General features: G+C 41.5%; 1 protein-coding gene across 2 annotated transcripts in view; it reads right to left on the bottom strand.

Annotated features, from left to right (window-relative positions):
• SPON1 (spondin 1) overlaps positions 1-20,946 on the bottom strand; it is a 232,425-nt gene that overhangs the window by 174,372 nt on the left and 37,107 nt on the right. For both annotated transcript variants that reach the window (XM_075188063.1, XM_075188064.1), the window contains exon 3: positions 8,195-8,328. In XM_075188063.1, the coding sequence (XP_075044164.1) occupies positions 8,195-8,328 (134 nt within the window). The remainder of the gene's footprint in view (positions 1-8,194; positions 8,329-20,946) is intronic.

The raw sequence follows: 20,946 nt of genomic DNA, 5'->3' as shown, positions 1-20,946 counted from the left end.
ACCCGCAGTTTAGCATATCTAGCCCTTAGTGTTGGGACGGCAGGAATGTTGGGAGGTATGGGTATCATGTCAATAATACCGCATTCACACTGCCTTAAAGACCCAGGTTTTTGCTAGGGCGAGCCCAGACGACCCGGTTTGAGGCTCAGTGTGAATGGGTCCAGGGGCATCTACCAGGGTCAGGAATTAGACCTGCGTCTTTTGCAGGGTTATTCCCAGGTCTGACCTGGGTAGCCGCCAGTGTTTTTTACTTTTATTGAAAAGTTAAAAAAAAAAAATCATCATCGCAAGAGGAGCCAATCAGAGCTCCTCTTGTGATGTTGCCAGGGAGATCCTGGCAGACCTGTGAACACGGTCTACCCGGGTATTTGCTAGGGTGTCCTGCAAGGTCCTCCGGCAAAATCCCGGGTTCATAAACCCGGGATATTGCCAGGGCGGCAGTGTGAAAGTGGAATAAACAATCACAAGAGAGAAGAAAAGGTTTAATTCTATTTATTTATATACAATAAGAGTATAAGACTGTTTGGTATGAAGCGATAGAGTACAGCTGCAGCCATCCTCTCCAGAGGTCTAGTTTGCCTTTCCAGTGTCCCTTGTAAAATGCGTGCAGGTATTTACACTAATTCTCAGTCTAGCTGAATTGTAGCTTCAATTATATCTCACTTTATTACTCATATTCTGTCTGTTGATGATATACAGCAGCTTTTTCAGTCCTCCCCTACACCATAAACTCATGAACCTTAGATGGTTCCATATGTATTTAGTAACTCATACTGGAAAGTAATTTTATAATAGTTATATTTTCTTAGAATGATTTTGAAAAGGGGATAATCATCCGCCATACCTATAATAATAGTCTTTTCATTCATTAGGTTATTTCATTCAGCATAATTACATCTTGCGATGGGTAATTTTTTCTGTTTAAAATTATTTCACAACAGGAATACAATTCAGGAACATAATATAATCATTCTACATACAGTTAGTCAAGAGTAATTTGTAGTTTCTCTCTATATTTATTGTGAGACATTAAATTGCAACCATCAACTTAAATATATTGAAGTACTAATAATGGGAATAAAGGGATTTTAGCAAGACATCACTATGTCAAAAAATATTTTCTTACCGAGTAACTCAGGAGTTCATAGGAAATGTATCAGTTAAAAGTTATTAAAAGAAACTGTGGAGATATTTAAATATTGCAACACTGTAATACAATGCCTAGCACTTCTGTATTGTACTTTTACAAAGCACAACAAACGCAAAATAAAATTCTTGACAAATATACAAATATGCGCTCATTATTGGTCCTTCAATGTTGGTCATTTTAATGTGATGCATATACAATATTTATGATATACTTATGTAACAAAAAGTTGCAAACAAAACCATACACACATTATTAATGTTCAGATGTCACAATACAGCTAATTATCTTGTTATCCACTTTATTTATTCTTAGTTTGTGGGATATTTTTGATCTGTGACTTTTTTACCTATAGTGGACTTCATTTACAATTAGTAGTACATTCAGCTAGACCGTGCAATTTTGCACCTTGGCAAATCCATGTTGCACTGCAGGGGGCAATTTAAAATGTGCTGCAGGTTTAAAGTTGTTGATCTAGATCAGGGGTAGGCAACCTGAGGCTCTCCAGGTGGTGTTAAACTACAAATCCCAACATGCCTTGCCACCTATCGGCTGTTATCTACTGGCAAAGCATGCTGGGACTTGTAGTTTCACAACACCTGGAGAGCCGCAGGTTGCCTACCCCTGATCTATGTGATGCACACTCCACATTAGCAGCGTAAAAATAAAGCTGCTCAGTATCTCTCCAGTATATGCAAAATTAGACAGTATATTTCCTAATGTCAATTTAAGAGCAGCCTACTAGTATGTTTTTGGAGTGTGGGAGGAAACTCACGCAAACACGGGGTAAACATACAAACTCCACACAGATAAGGCCATGTTTGGGAATTGACCACCTGGCCCCAGTGCTGTGAGGCAGAAGTGCTAACCACTGAGCCACCGTGCTGCCCTGTGCATGATTTGTCCACGTGCAAATTTGCACCCTTTAGCTGGATTTACCTCTAACACTAGATTGGGCCCAGTGTGGTTTGCTGCAATTCCATTGGGATTCAGAACTCTCTAACAAACTATGAAGTGGATGATGTGCAGTTTGCTCAAACTTCTCAATACACAGTAACTGGCTGAAGCACAAAACAGACCTAATGCTGCTTGAGATAGCATTCTGGTGATCACAACCCCCCTAATCACATTTCATTCAACCTCCAACTGCAAACCTCTACTATCCTCCTGATTCTCAGCCAAGCGACAACTGGCACTGTGCCAGTCGCGGCTACAAACGGCCACAAGCAGGAGTAAGACATGTACTGAAGCAGAGTGCAAGGCAGCGATATGCATCCCTCTGTACGAAGCATTATTTTATACATCTATTAACCTGCTGTCTTAGACGTGTTGCTCCCTGCTGGAGGAAAGCCTATTTAATGAGGACCATGGGATGGTGACAGTAGAGAATATTAATAGAAAAGTGCTTTCTTAGCTTAAATAAAGCGTGTTTTCCATTGGAATGCTGGCAACAAAATTACATATATGTTCTACAGCTCCCCTCCGCTTGAATCTGCAGGGTAACTCTCACCACTGCTGGCCATTATCTCTGAGACAGCTGAGTATCATTCAGCGTTCTGGTGAGGTTTTAATAAATGGTGGCAAGTCCAGCAATAAGCAGCGATAGAAAACTAGTCTACTCGCTGCTTATTAATGAATAGAGGCAATAGCTGTGAGACAGGTGCTTTCACCTTTATTTCAGTTTCCTCTTTATTGGTACAAGTTCCAATGTTTGAATAAAATTATATTCTTATCACTCTCATTAGGGAAAGAGTTTACTTATAGTTTTTTACTTATAGTTTGAGAAAGGCAAGCTAGCCCTAAAGCAATCTTAAAAGTATCCTAAAAGTGAGTAATAGAATGCAAACACCCATACAAGCCTAAGGGGTATAATTACTAAACTGCGGGTTTGAAAAAGTGGAGATGTTGCCTATATCAACCAAACAGATTCTAGCTGTCATTTGTTTAGTACATTCTACAAAATAAGAGCTAGAATCTGATTGGGTGCTGTGGGCAACACTTCCACTGTTCCATTTTAGAAGGTTTGATAAATCTACCCGTACATTTACTATCTTCCCACTTCTATCTCACAACTTTATAACTGGTCATCAGTAGACATAGAAATTTCCAACCATGTGGAAGAAATTATGGAACTTGCTGAGGCAAACGGAAACAACAAAGGACTTTTGATGTTGTCATTTGTCACTTTGATTTATGATGTTAAAAGAAGAGTAATCATGAATATTCTGATTATTTCTCTTCCTTCTTTCTGTTCTCTGAATATCTGACAATATCAGTGAAGTCACATTTAACATCTGTTTGTGAAATAAAGCAGACCAGCAGTGACAGCTGCTCTAGACGAGGAAATGCTGTACAGCTGTCAGACTAGTACGTTAGCAGTGGCTTTCATTTGCTTAAGGCAACGAAGAGAGAACAGTGTCTATTTCATGTTTTATTGTGTGCATTTAGGCACACATAGTATTATTTCTGGGTAACAATAGATAACAACTTCTCAGCTCTAACAAGCATGTGCAAAGTTTAGGTAAAAGGCAGGTGTCATGAGCATCTCGAGATCAGACTGCGGCTCTGTGGCCATTTTCATGGCAACAAACTAGACCAGGGGTCAGGGAACTTTTTTACCTATTACCCCAAAATATATTTAGATACGCCGACATTACCCCCTTGATTTGAAAGGAAAGAAATCATATTATTAATTATTGGAATTCAACATTTTATTGAATCTATTCAAAATTTCTTTGAAAGCTTCAACTTCAAAACTTCAGGTTTTGGAGAAATGATGTTGCTTCATTTTTGAGACGAGAGCATCAATATTGGGGCATTTTGATGTCAGAGAAATTTGGATACAGTCTTCAGCGTCCAATCGATTTCTCTGCTTTGTTTTTATGTTCGTTAGACTGGAAAATCCTTGTTCGCAAAGGTAGGTTGTTGCAAAAGGCAGCAACTTTTTGACTGCCTCCTCATGTGCAATTTTGAATGCCTTTGCAGCTGTTGACATCCAAAAATATGACAGATCTGCTTTGTTTTCAAATGCAATACGTGCTTCATTATTACATTGAAGCTCAAGAAGTGCCTCTGCCAACCCTTGAGGCTCTTCTGCTACAACAGCATTTTCACATTTAAAGGGGTCTACAATCCAACTGACAGCATGTGAATCGGCAGCATTACCCCCAGGAATTTCATTTTTACCCCATTTGGGGTAATTGACCCCTGTTCCCTGACCACTGTGCTATACAATTGATTGTCTTTTGTAGAACATGTAAGCCTTTGATCGCATAGTGAATTTTAGTTAAACATTGCACTGCAATAATGATATTTATTATATATCTTATATATTTCTCTGATGAACAGTTTCTGGTGAAGGCTATATTTTGATTTACATCATATTCTAATATCATCATCTATTTATATAGCGCCGCTAATTCCGCAGCGCCGCACAGAGAACTCACATCAGTCCCTGCCCCATTGGAGCTTACAGACTAAATTCCCTAACACACACACACAGACTAGGTTCAATTTAATAGCAGCCAATGAACCTACTAGTATGTTTTTGGAGTGTGGGAGGAAACTGGAGCACCCGGAGGAAAGCCACACAAACACGGGGAGAACATACAAACACACATATATTTATATTTCCTTCTTGAATATTTTTGATCATAAGAAAAGAGACACTCACTTTCTTTTAATTTTTTAACTTTAACTTCTTTTTTCACAAGCACAATTACCTTTATACAATTATATTTAAAGCAATTTGTTATCTAATATTTCACTAGTATATTTAATGGGGAATCATAAATTTGTATGTGTTTGAAATATTTAATGAATGACAATAAAGTATAGGACTTTTGATTTTGTAACTGACTTAACTTAGGGCCTCATGTAGAGCTGAATGCAGTTTCCGTCTAAAACGCAAACGGATATTACACCCCAAAAACACAAGACACGGCTTACATGGGACTGCTGAGCCGGACGCCTCTAACCTGGTCGTTACAACTTCGTTACTTACACCAGTGATTGGGCAACCACAAGTTTCCCGTCTCCTGACAGGTACCTGTGAGCCTGAGTCTCAGTTTACTTAAGTCGCATTTGCTCCAGCACCCCTTATACGCCCCCTGCTTTCTCTGTCCCACCTCTTCAATCGGGTGACAATGCAATAGACATCCTAGATCTTTAGTGACAAAACAATTTATACCCCAGAATTTTAGTGTCACGTTAACCTCAAATCTCTGGTGATGATACAATACAGACCCCAATAGTTTAATTACAACTTCTATGTTTCAACACCTTCTCTGTGACTCTCCTCTTAGGCTTGCCCCGGAAGTTGTCGAACTGGATTAAAGGCTCCCACTGTTCTGATTGGTGGATAGTGTCAACCATTTACCAATCAGATTGCTGGGAACTCTTAACTCTCTGAAAATGGAACGATAGACGCTATGTACTAAACGCAGTATCTGCCACAGGCAAAGATTATGTGCCATTGAGTTTGTGACAGCCAATCAGAGCCAGCGGTGCATGCCATTGAGTTTGTGACAGCCAATCAGAGCCAGCGGTGCATCATAATGTGCGACACAAAACACTGCCAGCTTTTAATTGGCCAATCTTTATGTCACTCATGACCGATATGGCCCCCACATACTCTGTATAGCAAAGGCTGTATTGACAGTATATCCATAGCTGACTATACCTTTTATTCTAGTGGAGTAAAATATATCCAGAGACGTGTTTATATTGTAAACAGTAGTCACTTAATGAAACCGCGTTTGAAAGTTTTGTTGACGAAGGTAATTCTATAGTTATGGTGATAATTTAGAGTATCTTTAAACTGCTAACTCATTTGCTAATATGCAAGCGCTTTGGAATTTGTAGTGCTAAACTGGAGACAAAGTAGTGTATTATTTAAATAGTATTTTGTTCATTTAACACAATTTTAAGGCCCATTTAGCAGCACTTGCTGTTTACTCCACAATCATAGAACACAGCTCAGAGTTTTTAGCATGATTCATATTCAGCCGAATAATTAGTCCAGTCTGAATCTCATTTTCCCTGTGATCTTATAGACACAAAGTTAATATGTCAAGGAGTTAAGTGTGCTTTCAGATTTGGTTCAACAGTCAGATAACAAAACTTTTCGGAAATTATTTGGTATTTGGCGATATACCCATTCCGTGCACCCCCTGATAACGCTCTGCAGATTATCGCTGCCTGTTCTCTGAGTCTCCAGCACATCTATCCGCAGATCATCACAGCCTCCGTGTCTACTCCACTATCCTGTGGCAGCGCTCTGCAGATTATCGCTGCCTGTTCTCTGAGTCTCCAGCATATCCATCCGCAGATCATCACAGCCTCCGTGTCTACTCCACTATCCTGTGGCAGCGCTCTGCAGATTATCGCTGCCTGTTTTCTCTGAGTCTCCAGCATATCCATCCGCAGATCATCACAGCCTCTGTGTCTACTCCACTATCCTGTGGTAACGCTCTGCAGATTATTGCTACCTGTTCTCTGAGTCTCCAGCACATCTATCCGCAGATCATCACAGCCTCCGTGTCTACTCCACTATCCTGTGGTAACGCTCTGCAGATTATTGCTACCTGTTCTCTGAGTCTCCAGCACATCTATCCGCAGATCATCACAGCCTCCGTGTCTACTCCACTATCCTGTGGCAGCGCTCTGCAGATTATCGCTGCCTGTTTTCTCTGAGTCTCCAGCATATCCATCCGCAGATCATCACAGCCTCTGTGTCTACTCCACTATCCTGTGGTAACGCTCTGCAGATTGTTGCTACCATTGCTACCAGCCTCCTGTGTTAATCAGCACACTGCTCTACTGTTTCCTAATCTCTCAGCCATCCTGGTACTCCTCATCCGAATCATATTCTGTTGTAGTCCTGGTTCTCTTTATAGTTTCGCTCATCACCTCCTAGGAGAACCGCGACCTGCGGTCAGGGAGCTGCGAAGACCAAGCGCCCTTGCCGGAGACTCTGGCGTAGACCTCCCACTCTGTTAGACTCCGCGCCTTCTAGGAGGTAGTGCCAACGTGAGCAGACTGTATGGGTACTCCTCTGGCTCTACTGGTTGTAACACCAGCCCTCTGCTGTATAGGTTCAAAAGTGTGTCCCTCTCTATGCAAAGCAATAGAACAGCACAGATTTAGATGATCCTAAAAAGACATTGCTCACAAACTGAAATCTACTTTGATGCACTGAACATTATAAATATATGCAAATAAATACCTTCTACTGCCAACACAAGATTATAGCTACAGTTCCAAAGAAAGACATCCAGATTAGTTCTGTCTTGTAGATATAACCAGAGGAATATATATATATATATATATATATATATATATATATATATATATATATATATATACACACACACACACACACACAAACGCATCTACTTTTCACATTGAAAATGAAATGAACGTACTACAGATCCCGACGTGCCATACACTGGCAATCATTGTTGAAAGTAAAGTTACTGTTTTGTGTTCCTGGAAAAATATAGTTCATCTCAATATTCCAAGATGACTTGTGATCCTTGAGTTGATGCTGCCTGAGGCATTGGGAGTGGAAGCATCCCAAATTGGTCATTCTGCCCCCTACATGCTCAGGCAGCTGTGTCCAATGCACCACCCATGTTATCATTTTTATATGTGGCTTTTAATGACCAAGTAGTTAAAATAAATAAATCAATTTGGCCCTGAAAGTGGTACTCAAGGCTAGTGATGGGCAACAGTCGGCCTTATGAGCCTTCACCTGTGGCCCCATCTTGCCCAGATTTTAAGGGTAATGTGTTGCCCTTTTGAAGGTTAGAGGGCTGCACATTTGGCTCTTGAAGGGTATCAGGTTGCCCATCGCAGCCCTAGCATATTAATAGTTTACATATATGATAAATTCACCCCTCTCTTATTATGCATTAATAATTCTTACCTATTACTAGGATTATAAATTAACATGCAAAGCTGTTTAATATACAATGACAAATACCAGCATTCTTACACCAAATACACCACATTAAAAGAAAACATTGGCACAATATGTTGACTTACTTGAGTATTACACAACCTGTCCCAATGGATGGCGCTGTCCAGAAGACTTGTATTCGCGTCCTGCGCCTCGGGGTACTTTCTGTAACAGCTACAGGGCAGTTACTCATATACTGAGTGTCTTCATCATCTATTATCTGCAAATTAAAATTCATGGTTAATTACGTACTGGCAGTAAAACTGTTAGCTGTGATTATTAGTGAATAATGATCTAGTGAGCACAAGCAATTATAATTCTGCAGCACTGAAAAGGTAAGCTGCGTTACTGGTGTGCTCTGATATCCCAGTATTGTTACACACGTTGTTTATATACAGCCCGTCTTAGTAGATCATAGGGATTGTTGTTCAGTGATACTGTAGATGTCAAGCTGCGGATTTCACAGCTCTGTACTAAGTCTCTCACTCTCTTTTCTCTCACCGTTCCACATCTGCTGCACCACTTTGCAAATCCTTACACTGGCTCCCTGCGTCCTCCAGAAAAAAAATCAAATTACTCACCCTTAACTATAAAGCCCTCAACAACACCACCCCCCCTCCCCCCCACCAAAACAAATCCACCTTACTTAAAGTCGAAGAGCCGATCACTGCACAGCGCCCTCTGCTGGAGGGACCAGTCAATTTAGTTTCCTTCAATATAGCTCCTCGCAGAGCTCTATTGGATGGACTGTTATACCCCAGTTTGAGCTTCAGCTCAACCACAAAATGAGCCGATTGCAAATAAGATCAGCTCCCAGAAATGGTGAGGGATCTCGAGGGAAACACCCACTATTTGCTGGTTATATTACGGTTATTGTCCAAATGTAGACAACCCCATTAACATGAGCTGGCTAAGATCAACGTTATGTTTTTTGGTTTAGGTTCAGCACTGAGCAAGCGTGTACATGGAAAGTGTCATCAGAATGGAGTGTTATATCCCTGGTTAGCTGTGTTAGGGTAGTGGGTTTTGTCAGTCGTAATCCTTGCAGCCTAGTTGTCTGTATTGGGAAAGAATGCCAAAAGTCAGCCCTTGTCGATTTTATAAGGGAAACATTTGACGAACACTTATAGACTTGTAGTTTAGGACAGGCTTAAGCAACCTGTGGCTCACCAGCTGTTGTGTAACCAGAAATCCCAGCAGACCTGCCAGTCACTGGAAGGGATACTGTCATGTACTGTACCACAACAGCAAGATTACCACCGGTAAGCAACATTGGTGTAGGGTAACATGGAAGTTGGTTACTTGGGGGTATATTTACTAAACCGGTTTGAAAAAGTGGAGATGTTACCTATAGCAACCAATCAGATTCTAGTTCTCATTTATTTAGTAAATTCTACAAAATGACAGCTAGAATCTGATTGGTTGCTATAGGCAACATCTCCACTTTTTCAAACCCGCAGTTTAGTAATTATACCCCCTTGATGTCAGTGTACGAAGACAATGGAAAGGAGGTTGAGCGATATAGTTCTTTCTGTATGTTTCCTTATGCTGTGTGTTCTCTGTGTTTATGACTCAGTGGTTAGGATTACTGCCTTACAGTGTTAGCAGGTTGAGTTCAATTGGCGACAAGGGTGATATCTGTGTCTAACTTTGTATGTTCCCCTTGTGTTTCTGTGAGTTTATTCCAGGTACTGTGGTTTTCACCCAATATCCAAAATCATGAATGTAGGCGACCTCTTACAAAAATTGCCCCGCTATGCAGTAAGAAAATTACTGTCACTGCAGCAGGGACTGATGTGCAGGGGCTAACTGGTTTGGGGGGCAGAGGGGCATTTGCCCCACCCGGGCCATTCCCATAGTGGGCTAGCTTGGGCTGGGTCCTTTAAAATGTTCTTAATAGCCTGCTGAGAGGAGTCTCACCCCTCCCCCCCTTCCCGGGCTAAAATTTGCCAGCCAGAGCCTGCTGATGTGCCTGATTGTAGAGCACTGCGAGAATGTTATATGATATATAAGTAAAAAATAATAATTGCAGACTTTAATCAACTAATTATGCCGTCATTATTTTTAGAAGAAACATATTTATGCAACATGACATGGTTATTTTTAAGAATACTGTCAGTATGTCACTTTGATGGACCAGTTCTGCGAATCTATTACTGGAATTATCATTTAGGAAAATACATCTCTGTTCTTGAACATATGGATCACAACAGATTAGAGAACATAGCTGTTTTCTTCCTGTTCCCAGTCAATAACTTATGTACATTGAAAACAATTACTCTATAATTAGATATTTACTTGTATGCGGCAGATGTCTTCTATAAGAAATATATTATAGCTGATTTCTGCAATGCAATCAGAAGTAACAGGATTCAGTTATGAAATCATTTACTTAACTTATTATCTAGAAATTCTGCCTTGTGAAACAAGTTTAATTGAAACTATTAATTACTTCCTATACTTTGATGTCACTGACCAAAGATATAATATGAAATTGGTCCAAGGAGTCTATTAAAGTATAATGCCTAAAAGCAGATTATAAGACTATTGCAAAAGAAATGTCGATTTTTTTTCTTAAACTGTTGTTAATGTATCTGTGATGAAGTTATTGCGGCCAATGATGTTTTGCAGAAAAGTTACATATTTCAAGTTACATATTTTAACTGCAATTTTCTCGGGAGAATGGGTATCGAAGATCTTCATGTAGTTTATGAAAGGGTTATTATGGCCAGCCATATCTCTACGGTAATAAACATTCTATATAAGCAGTTTTCACAGCAAAGTAGCAGTATCTCAGGATGGCGTTACTAGACTTTAACACTGAATCAAGCTGAAGTCTCTCCGCCTTTCCTCCCCGGGTCAAAGTGATATTTAAATGTGCGCGTGCTGGGCTGCCGGTGAATAGAAAAGAACCATCTCAGAGGAGGGGGGAGTCTTCGTCGACATGGTAAATAGTGGTAGTACAGGGGCAAACGCAGGATTTGTAGAGGGGAGATTCCACACCATGCCATCAGTGGGCATGACCAGCATGCATGGGGGCGTGGCTATAATATTAGACAGTGCTTGGCTGCTCTCCAACTCTCCCTATCCCTATAATATACATGGGCAATGCTGCTTGCACTACTGTTAGGTGCACGCAGCTCTCCCTTTTCAAGCAGAGCCGTGTGAAGCGGGGGCAGGCTCCAGCCACCTTAATTATACAGTGCCCCAGGCTTGGAGGGGGGTTTCCAGGCACTAGGAAACCCCCCTCGGTTTGTCTATGTAGTATAACATACTGTATCGCTGCGATAAGCGGCGATACAGAATGTTAATTACCGTAGAGATGTGGCAGCTATAAAAATAAATGACTGTATCTGTCTTTCTATGTCCATGAGTCATAATACCTCTCACCATTATCATCTCCCAACCTAACCATCCCACCCACCTATGTTACATCCTGCTCTGCAATTCTGTTCTCCCTCAGTTACTGATATTGATACACATATGGTTTGGTCCTGTGCTCAACAGACCACTTGGATAAAATGTTGGTTTTTTGTAAGCTGATATTTTTTTTTAGGGTGTTCATCTAATTTACTCCTATTAGGATCAGCTGATAATCTTCAAAAGACTGGTGCTCTTAAACTGATCCTGCAGCAACTCTAGTACAATTGCACTGTTGGAGCAAAACTACAGTCCTCCAATGTGATTTTTAATCCCATAGACCTCTTCTCAAGCCACAGACGGCCTGTGCTCTTGGTGGCTATAGATTGGTCCACAGTTGGTCTAGACCCGGTCTAAATGGTCTAGAGCCAAACTTCCGGTTTGCGTAGTAGCGCAAATCGGAGATTGGAGTCCTGTCCCGCTTCTGGTTTCCTCCTAGACCATCGGGGATTACAGCGGTTGCCATGGCAACCCGAATAGGAGACGGAGCAAAGCGCTTCTATATACTAACAGAAATACTGCGATCGCAGGGGCCAAAATGATGTGATCCATGGCAAATTGCGTCACTGAGATCCCAGTCCCATCCAATTCACTAGGAAGTGCGTGGGATACGGAAAAATAGCCTGCTCTACCGGGGGGTCTGAAATTTTTGGAGAGTAGGCAAGTATTCTCTAGTAGTATACGGCAAATACAACCTGTACCGTTGACCCATCGTTACCTTAAACAAAGTTCTTTACAAAGCCACCAACTTTGTTGTCTAGTGACTAGATCCTGAAAATATGAAATGCTGCGTTGTAAATTAATGCGGGCCGCTTAGGAAAACACTAGACTAATAACTCCTAGCTAATCATGCACAAAAATGCACTGCGTCTAGATTTTTAATATCATTTTGTTGGAAGTCAATTCCAGCCGCACATCTCAATCGTTTGGCGACATCATGATAAAAGGACGGAGCAACTGTTCTAGATGCTGAAGACCAGTAATCCTACCCAATTTTTTTGTCTCATTTGCCGGTCCATTACATCCGCAGAAGGTGGAATTACACTGTAAAGACCCAGGCATTTTTCTCCAAATCATATGGTAATGTATGAGCGCCTGCATGGGTGCTATTTGAAACTGCTTCTCTATCATGATGTTTTGTATACTGATTGTATGAAAAATATCAAATGACATCGCAGATGAGCTTCTCATAAATATGTAGAACAGCATTAAAATCAAATAAGCTATTATAGGCAGCCGTTTCCTAGCATGCAGGGAGCTGTCTTTTTAACAGGATATTTTTTTTTTTAAATTGTTCATTATAGTGTGCATTACTTTCTGACTTGTGTTCATATCCCAAGGAGGAGTCATTATGGCGAACATTAAAACCACAGTGAGCGGAGGGAGGGTAGCAAGGAAAAGGATTAGATTGCCTCGGGGTTTTATAAATCTTTAGTTATGGCTCTGAGAAGGGAAACTGTAGAACACTACACAGTGCTCAGCGTCCCTTCCAAAATGTGACAATCCACGGCCCTTTGTGATTTATGGATCCACTAACATTTTATTAAGTTACCATAGTTGAGCATATCAATCATACACTTTGAGACGGCTCTAGTCTATATTGTACAGAGGGTCGACTTGACTCATTGTAAATCTGTGTAAGTTTTGTTCCCCGCCCCCCCATCAACAAGGTTTTGTTTTTCATGATGGTAAATGGGTTAACAATAAAAAAATATAGAACTTACATTTTGGGGGATGGTTTAGGATGTATGGACAAATAATTTAGTGCAAATGCCGTATCTTACGCTAGAACTTTTCAAATCTCGGGAGAAATCAGAATCTATTACAGGAAGGAGGAGGTCAGATCAAGTCCTTGGGACAGAGCACACAGGTTCTGACACAAACTGGCTTTGATTGGTCATTAAATTTACCATTGAGCCCCCGCCCTAAGTATTTCCATATATCATGTGGCAATTCCATGTTTAATACACTTTTTTTTATTTTTTTAAAAAGGACTCATCCACCTGCAAAGTGGTGGGATCCTGTCACATTTCTGTTCTAATAACTGAAATTTGTAATGACAGATATGGAGCCAGGAATAAAGTGAAAACATAAGGCAGTATATTTACTAAACTGCAGGATTGAAAAAAAGTGGAGTTGCTGCCTATAACAACCATTCAGATTCTAGCTTTCCTTTATTTAGTACATTCTACAAAATGACAGCTAGACAGTTGATTGGTTGCTATAGGCAACATCTCCACTTTTCAAACCCGCAGTTTAGTAAATATACTCCAAGATGTTTTATTGAAAAAACGTTGTCGGCATAGTCAGTGGAGATATATACTACCACACCCGATTGCATCGCCCTGGCTTGTATATTGGTTCTGATTCTATCTTGCCTGGCATTACTTTAATAGTCTATGGTTCTATATTAGATGCATGGCTCTTCTGCAACTACCCTGCAATCCTGTTATAATGTGCTGTGTGATAGGGGCTATTAGATCACCTCTCACTTCCGCCTACAAGACTTCTTATGGAATTCCCTACCACGCTCAATCAGACTTTCCCACAGCCTTTAAATCTTTAGATGCTCTTTGAAAACCCATCCCTTTTTTAGAGGTGACCTTATCCCCGATAACACTATTCACACTAATGCACCCTCACAACTGTCCCAATCTCCACTCTGAGCCACACTCGCTCCTCTTGTTTCAGCTCTGCCCTCCTTCCTTTAGAATGTAAGCTCTCTAATGAGTGGGGTCCTTCATACCCTTTGTGTTCATGTCTGCGTTAATTTTGTCTACCTTGTATGCAGTGGCGGATCCAGGGGGGGGGGGCAATCGGGGCATTCGCCCCCCCTAGCAGCAAAAAGCTAGGTCCCAGCCGCCAATTAAAATGGGAGGGGCGGGGCTAAGCGCGAGCGGGGGGTGGGGCTAAATGTGGGCCAGCCAATCAGAGTGGTCCCAGCCGGCGACCACAACGGGAGGGGGTGGGGCCAACCACGGGCGGAAGGCGGGGTTAACGCAGGCCAGCCAATCAGAGCAAAGGAGGGGCGTGATTAAGCAAAATCGTCCCCATAAACATAAAGTCTAGATCCGCCCCTGCTTGTATGTCCCTGTTTTATGTATGTCCTATATTCACTACTGTACGGCGCTGCGGAGCATTGTGGTGCCTTACAAATCTACAACAATAATAATAATAATAATAATAATAATATTAGATGTGGCCATGGAGGGAGAAATCAGTATAACAGTGGGTTAGGTTTGGATAGAATCTGTATCCCTGTGGGCATAAGAATATTCCAGCATTCAGCATTTGGTTCACTCCTGTGCAGGCAACCTGTTAAATATAATTTTAGCTTCCTTAAACTAACAATACCCAGACTGTGACGAGCCGCGGCTCCACTTAAAGTTCTAGTGACAGCACCTCCCCAAATAAATAAGGGGGTAAACCATTATTTCCAAAGGTAGAACTAAGGAGAGAACATGGTGGGATATTAATAAACTATGTTCTTGTGTCTGTATCTTCAGGTGCTGAGGTTACTGTGTAGTAACAGGAGGATGGCTAGTGCTTTCATTCATAAATTACTAGGTATCTTATACACACAGTATGCTGTCCTCCTGTAATACACACCACCAGAATCTGTCCATGAAGGTATACATATCAGAATTGCCACTTATTACCCCAGCTATCCTGGGGCCTCAGCTGACAGAGGGTTATAGTGTCGGGGGGGAAGCCCGTGGGCCCTTTTATCATCAGGGTTTTCACCAGTACAGATTATGCAATGGAATAAGGAGTCTAGTACATCTGGCAGCAAGCTGGGTAGTAATAGTTTATGTTGCTTTGGAGGGCAATGGTTTACTGGAAATGGTCATTCTATCTAAAACTACATCTACTTCTGCTCCCTCTTGATCTGATATTATTTGTTTTGTTTATTTAACATTTACTATTTATTTTATTATCGACCATCTAGTTATCTCAAAACAGCCAGCTAGGAGAAACATCCTCTATTTTAACGGAACCCTCCTTAAACAAATATATTCAACATGAACCAATAGCTAATGGGTAATGGTTGTAGCTCTATTTATTTATTGCCACCTGGCACTGTCTTCAGGTTTTTTGTTGGTTTGTCCTGTCTTTTCACGTTTTTGAGGGATTTGGGTATAGACCCTTATGGGCAACTCTCTCCCCAAGTTTTTGGAGGCTCACTCTTTATGGGGGTAGCTGAAGAGTCAGTTCTCCCTGGGCAAGCTTCGGACAGCTGGAGGAGAATGGGGCTGTCCGAGCCTTGCGCCGGAGGTGGGCCTTGAAAATCCTTGCCTCCTAAGGGCTCCGTAGGCCAGGGATGTCAAGGAGCTCTCTCTAGCTTTGGGAAGGAGCGCCTGAAGACCCTTGTCCCTCACTGGGGCCTTATGACTGCTGGAGGGATGTGGAGGAAGGGAAGGGTCCTGAGTCCCAAACCCCCAACACAGTCGCAGCGCTGCACTGGGTCATTGGAGTCATGCACCTCGGGCTTCAATAAAAATAAAAAAATAGGGTTAGCGCTGTTTGCTATATGTGGGGGCATATTCGATTAATAAGGGATGAACTAAAGGGGAGTTATCTTTTAAGTAAACTAATTGGGCAGCATGGTTGGCTAAGTGGTTAGCACTTCTTCCCCACAGCACTGGGGTCATGAGTTCAATTCCCAACCATGGCCTTATCTGTGTGGAGTTTGTATGTTCTCCCCGTGTTTGCGTGGGTTTCCTCCGGGTGCTCCGGTTTCCTCCCACACTCCAAAAACATACTGGTAGGTTAATTGGCTGCTATCAAAATTGACCCTAGTCTGTCTGAGTGTGTATGTTAGGAAATTTAGACTGTAAGCTCCAATGGGGCAGGAACTGATGTGAGTGAGTTCTCTGTACAACGCTGCGGAATCAGTGGCGCTATATAAATGGTGATGATGATGATGGTGATGATGATGACTATCCTCAAAGAAATCTACTTTAATACCAGACGTAAGAGAATTGAATAGAGCCACAGTTTGTCCAACCAGTTTATTACTAGTATATGGTAGGGCTCAGATACAGACTCATTAATTAGTATGGAGTCTTTGGTGGACCAGGCTCCATATCCAGGTGGGCAAAGGCAATATTACCCTTTACAGCCCTGTTTACATAATTGACAGCTAAAAGCTGAGACCAAAGCTTGGTACAGACCCACCTCTCATCGTGTAACCAGTCAAACACCATACAACATTATTGTCACTGGTCTTTGTGTGCAATATTCTCAATTGCACATTAATGCTGAATATTTAAGAAACAATATCTTTCCAAAAAGTTGTACCCTGAGATTTTTTGGAAATTCTGCCCATTGTATATTAATCTGAAGATTCATGAATATGTACAAAAGTATAGCATAGAATAATGCAACAGCAACGTATGCTACAACCGTCTGTTGGAGCCAGTTGACAACTCTCTTGTTTTTTCGTTTGTCTTGTCGTACAATATAAATGGATTTTTTTTTAGCCCAATTTCCCAGCCAGGACACTTCAATAGAAAGCTCCCATTTACAATCCAACACTTTTGTTTATTTAGGACTTCTTTTAATTTGTATAAGAGCTTGCCAAACGGGCAACAACCCAAGAGTGAAAAAATACGGAATGTTATGATTCAAAAACAATAAGCAGAACTTTCCCACAATGTGGCAGGTGACGTTTTCCTAATAGAACCAAGGAGTTTGTGACATTTCACAATTTTCCATATGTTGGTATGTTCAAATATCTGACATGCAATTTCCAGCTCGAATAGCAGCCTTGTACTGTAAATGAAACGCAGCCTGCAAAACAGATGGAATCAGAATTGATTCCAGCCTTTTAAAAAATTACATCTTCCATGCGAAGATCGCAGACCTCAGTTCCCCCAACGTTCTGCGCTTTTGGACCAACAGTTTTATCTACAGTGAAACTATTCACAATCGACATTTTAAGATAATTGCCGTCAAAATATTTTTTTTACCTTGGCTTTTGCAAATTGCATTGCTAGTCGCAAAATTATAAGGTTTGCAGAAACATGAACTTTGTCAAACCTTTTTGCTCTTCTATAGTATGATTCATTTTGTTTTTGAACTGTCTGATGCTAGGAATTGGCATTTTCTTATTTAGGAGCAGGGACTGGCTGGCAAATTTTAGCCGGGGGAGCGGGGTGAGATTCGGCTAAGTAGCCTATTAGGAACATTTTAAAGGGAAGAAAATGCAGGTAGCCCAGTGAACCAGCCCAAGATAGCCCGTTATGGGACCGACAGATGCCCACCCCCTCCCCCCCTACCCCAGCCTGGGCAGCCCATGTATAGGACAGACAGTGAACCTAGAAATGCACATTTGTACTTGATTCACTACTTTGTTCAATGTGAAAAAAAAACTTCAAATACATAGAAGGCCAAATGTAAGAAAAACAGACCTGGAGGTAAATGTATCAAGCTGAGAGTTTTCTGGGGGGTTTGAAAAACCAATCAGATTCTAGCTATCATTTATTTAGTACATTCTGCAAAATGACAGCTAGAATCTGATTGGTTGCTATAGGCAACATCTTCACTTTTCAAACCTGCTGGAAAACTCTCAGCTTGATACATTTACCCCCTAATGTCCCCTCACTTTCATGACAAGTGTAAGTCATAAACAAGGTTCAATCAAGCACTATTTTAGGAGAGAAACAGAAAAGTTGCATTAAATGAAAAGAGCAGCTCTAAGGTAGCAGGAGATTCGCCGAAGGGCCAGTGCTACCATTAGGCAAACCCATGGCACCAATGTTTAAGGGGTGCCCAAAACACTGACTGAGTGACATAATGTTACTAATACTGTGATTTTATTGACCCTGTGGTCCCTCCGCATTTCACACTTCGCCTTTGGGAAATCCTTGAAGCTTGAGAATGGAAGGGGGTGAGGTGTGGTGAATTGTGTAATTTTGCCCCCCCCCCCCCACTACTCGATGATGCAAAAGGGTAATTTTGCCACAGCGCTAAAAATGATGCTATTCACCATGAATCACATCATGGAAGCTCCTATCCTGTCAACTTAACTAGAAAGTGGGCAAGATGGGGGAGAAGGGCCTGCTGTCCCAGGAGTCTGGGAAGCCTACCTGGAATTCGTGAGTCTCCTGGACATTTTGGGAGAGTGGGCATATATGAAGCTGCAGGCTGCTGCTCCTGCTCCATGTAAGTGTTACACTGGGCTATGATTTCACAGACAGCCAGGAGCCGAGGATACTGCTCCCATGACGGGGGACTGGGGGAGTGCATGGACTTTGTAATGTTTACATTTTACACAGTGTTCAACCTTATATTTTCCATCTACATTGTGTAAGGATGTCTAGAGTCCAGAATGTAGGCACCTTGAAGCATACATGTTGTAAATTACCTCCTTATTTCTTTAGAATTTGCTTGGAATAAAAAGTGGGCGTGACAAATTGCGATTTACCAAATCACCAAATTCTACACAATTCTCACATTTTGCATTTGACTTCAAGTAAATTAATGCAAATAGATTTTGGGGTTACATACATCTCTAATACTGACTGATACCCTTTCAAAAATAACTTGCTTCCATAAGTTTTTGTCCAAAATTTGTGACCGTTTGTAGCCTATTGTTTGGCACACTTTTCTCATTAACTATTATAATTCCTGTATTACATTCTGATGTCTGGGGCTGTTTGGTATCTTGATTAATCTCTTATCCCCATTAGTAATGTCTTCTTAATATGCATATGTTATAAAGGCATAGAGGAACACATAGCGTAATATTGTATAGGTACAATATTATATCCCCAATTGTAAAGCGCTGCGGAACTTGCTGGTGCTATTAAAATCATAGCTGCCTATTCTCCCAAATCCCTGGAAGTTCTCCCGGACTCCTGGGAGAGCAGGCCAACCTCCCGGTTACTGGCCATGTTTTTAGATGAGTGGCGGGGGCGGGGCTTATGATGTGATTTCTGCCCCGATTCATCGAGCCTCGCCCCACACTCACCGATCTCCCACATCGCAACTTGCCACAGTTGGCCAGTATGATATAAATAAATGTTGATAATGATGATGATGATACCCTGACTGGAGAACTCCACAGAGCCTGCATATGACTCAGCAGTGATTGTTTACAAGCCAGAGACACCTAAAAAAAAAAATCTACATCTTAAAGAAACTTTTACATACTTGCCAACTCTCCCGGAATGTCCGGGAGACTACTGCATTTTGCGAGAGTCTCACGGACTCCCGGGAGAGTGTGGCAATCTCCCACATCTGGCAGAATTCTGCCCCCTTCCTAGTGAAGGGGGCAGAATTAGGTCCAAAACGCCACTATTCACCGGGCGTTTGGCCAAAATAACACAAATTTTGGCGCCCCGCCCCATCACGCCCACCTCCCCCTGCAGGCTCCCGGAGCAAGTCTTCAGCAAGTTGGCAAGTATGAACTTTTATAAACTGGAGAGAAACGTACAGACGACAGGGTTAGTGCCTTGGAAATAGCTAAGTGTCGTGTTTTGGAGCTTATATTTACAAGTATGTTTTCTATTTGGAATTCTCAGATTCGTTCATTTGACCTATGAATTGTTGTAGACATCTCCCAGGTTTAAGGCGATTATATGACGCTTAGCATAGAACAAACTCCAAATGACTGTGAAGTGGGTGGGCAGGCTAAACATGCTGGGAAAATATTTCAATTCCTAGGAAGATGATAATTTATACAAAGCATGGGAACATGATACAGCTTCGGTTAATTGTATAATGACATGAAGACTGCTTTATTGCTGTGTGTAGCAGCAGGGGACCCAGGTGAATCTGGCGATGGCAGATTGTGAGAATATTAAATCCATCACAAGGGTTGTGCTAAGCACGCATTATCTTGTACTTGTGAGTCTTCAGCGCAATGAACAGGTTAAAGGTCACAGTCATTGGGGGAAAAGACATCTGGCTAGTGGACTCACGCTGCAAATCTGGCACAGCGGCAGCTGGGAAGTCATTTACAGTAAACGCTGTAACGTGACACACTAATTATTGATTTAATGTTCAGTTCATACCACTGACTTCAACTAAGGTTGCGGCATTACTGCCGGTGAAATGATTACGCTGAACGTGACTTGCCTTGCAGATAACGTATGTTTTGTATGCTCTTTGGAATGAAACAATAAACACTCCCATTTCTGGGAGTTGATTTGTTTCAAAAGCATTGTTAACGGCAGGAAAGAATTCTACAATATTTTATGATGGTTATTGCACATCAACATCATCATCATCACCATTTATTTATATAGCGCCACTGATTCTGCAGCGCTGTACAGAGAACTCACTCACATCAGTCCCTGCCCCATTGGAGCTTACAGTCTAAATTCCCTAACACACACACACACACACACACACACACACACACACACACACAGACAGAGAGGGAGAGAGTGACTAGGGTCAATTTTGATAG

The sequence above is a fragment of the Mixophyes fleayi genome, chromosome 10, assembly GCF_038048845.1.
Source record: "Mixophyes fleayi isolate aMixFle1 chromosome 10, aMixFle1.hap1, whole genome shotgun sequence".
NCBI classification, from domain to species: Eukaryota; Metazoa; Chordata; class Amphibia; order Anura; family Limnodynastidae; genus Mixophyes; species Mixophyes fleayi.
The sequence above is the reverse complement of the archived record's forward strand: the minus strand, read 5'-3'. Positions and strand labels throughout refer to the sequence as shown.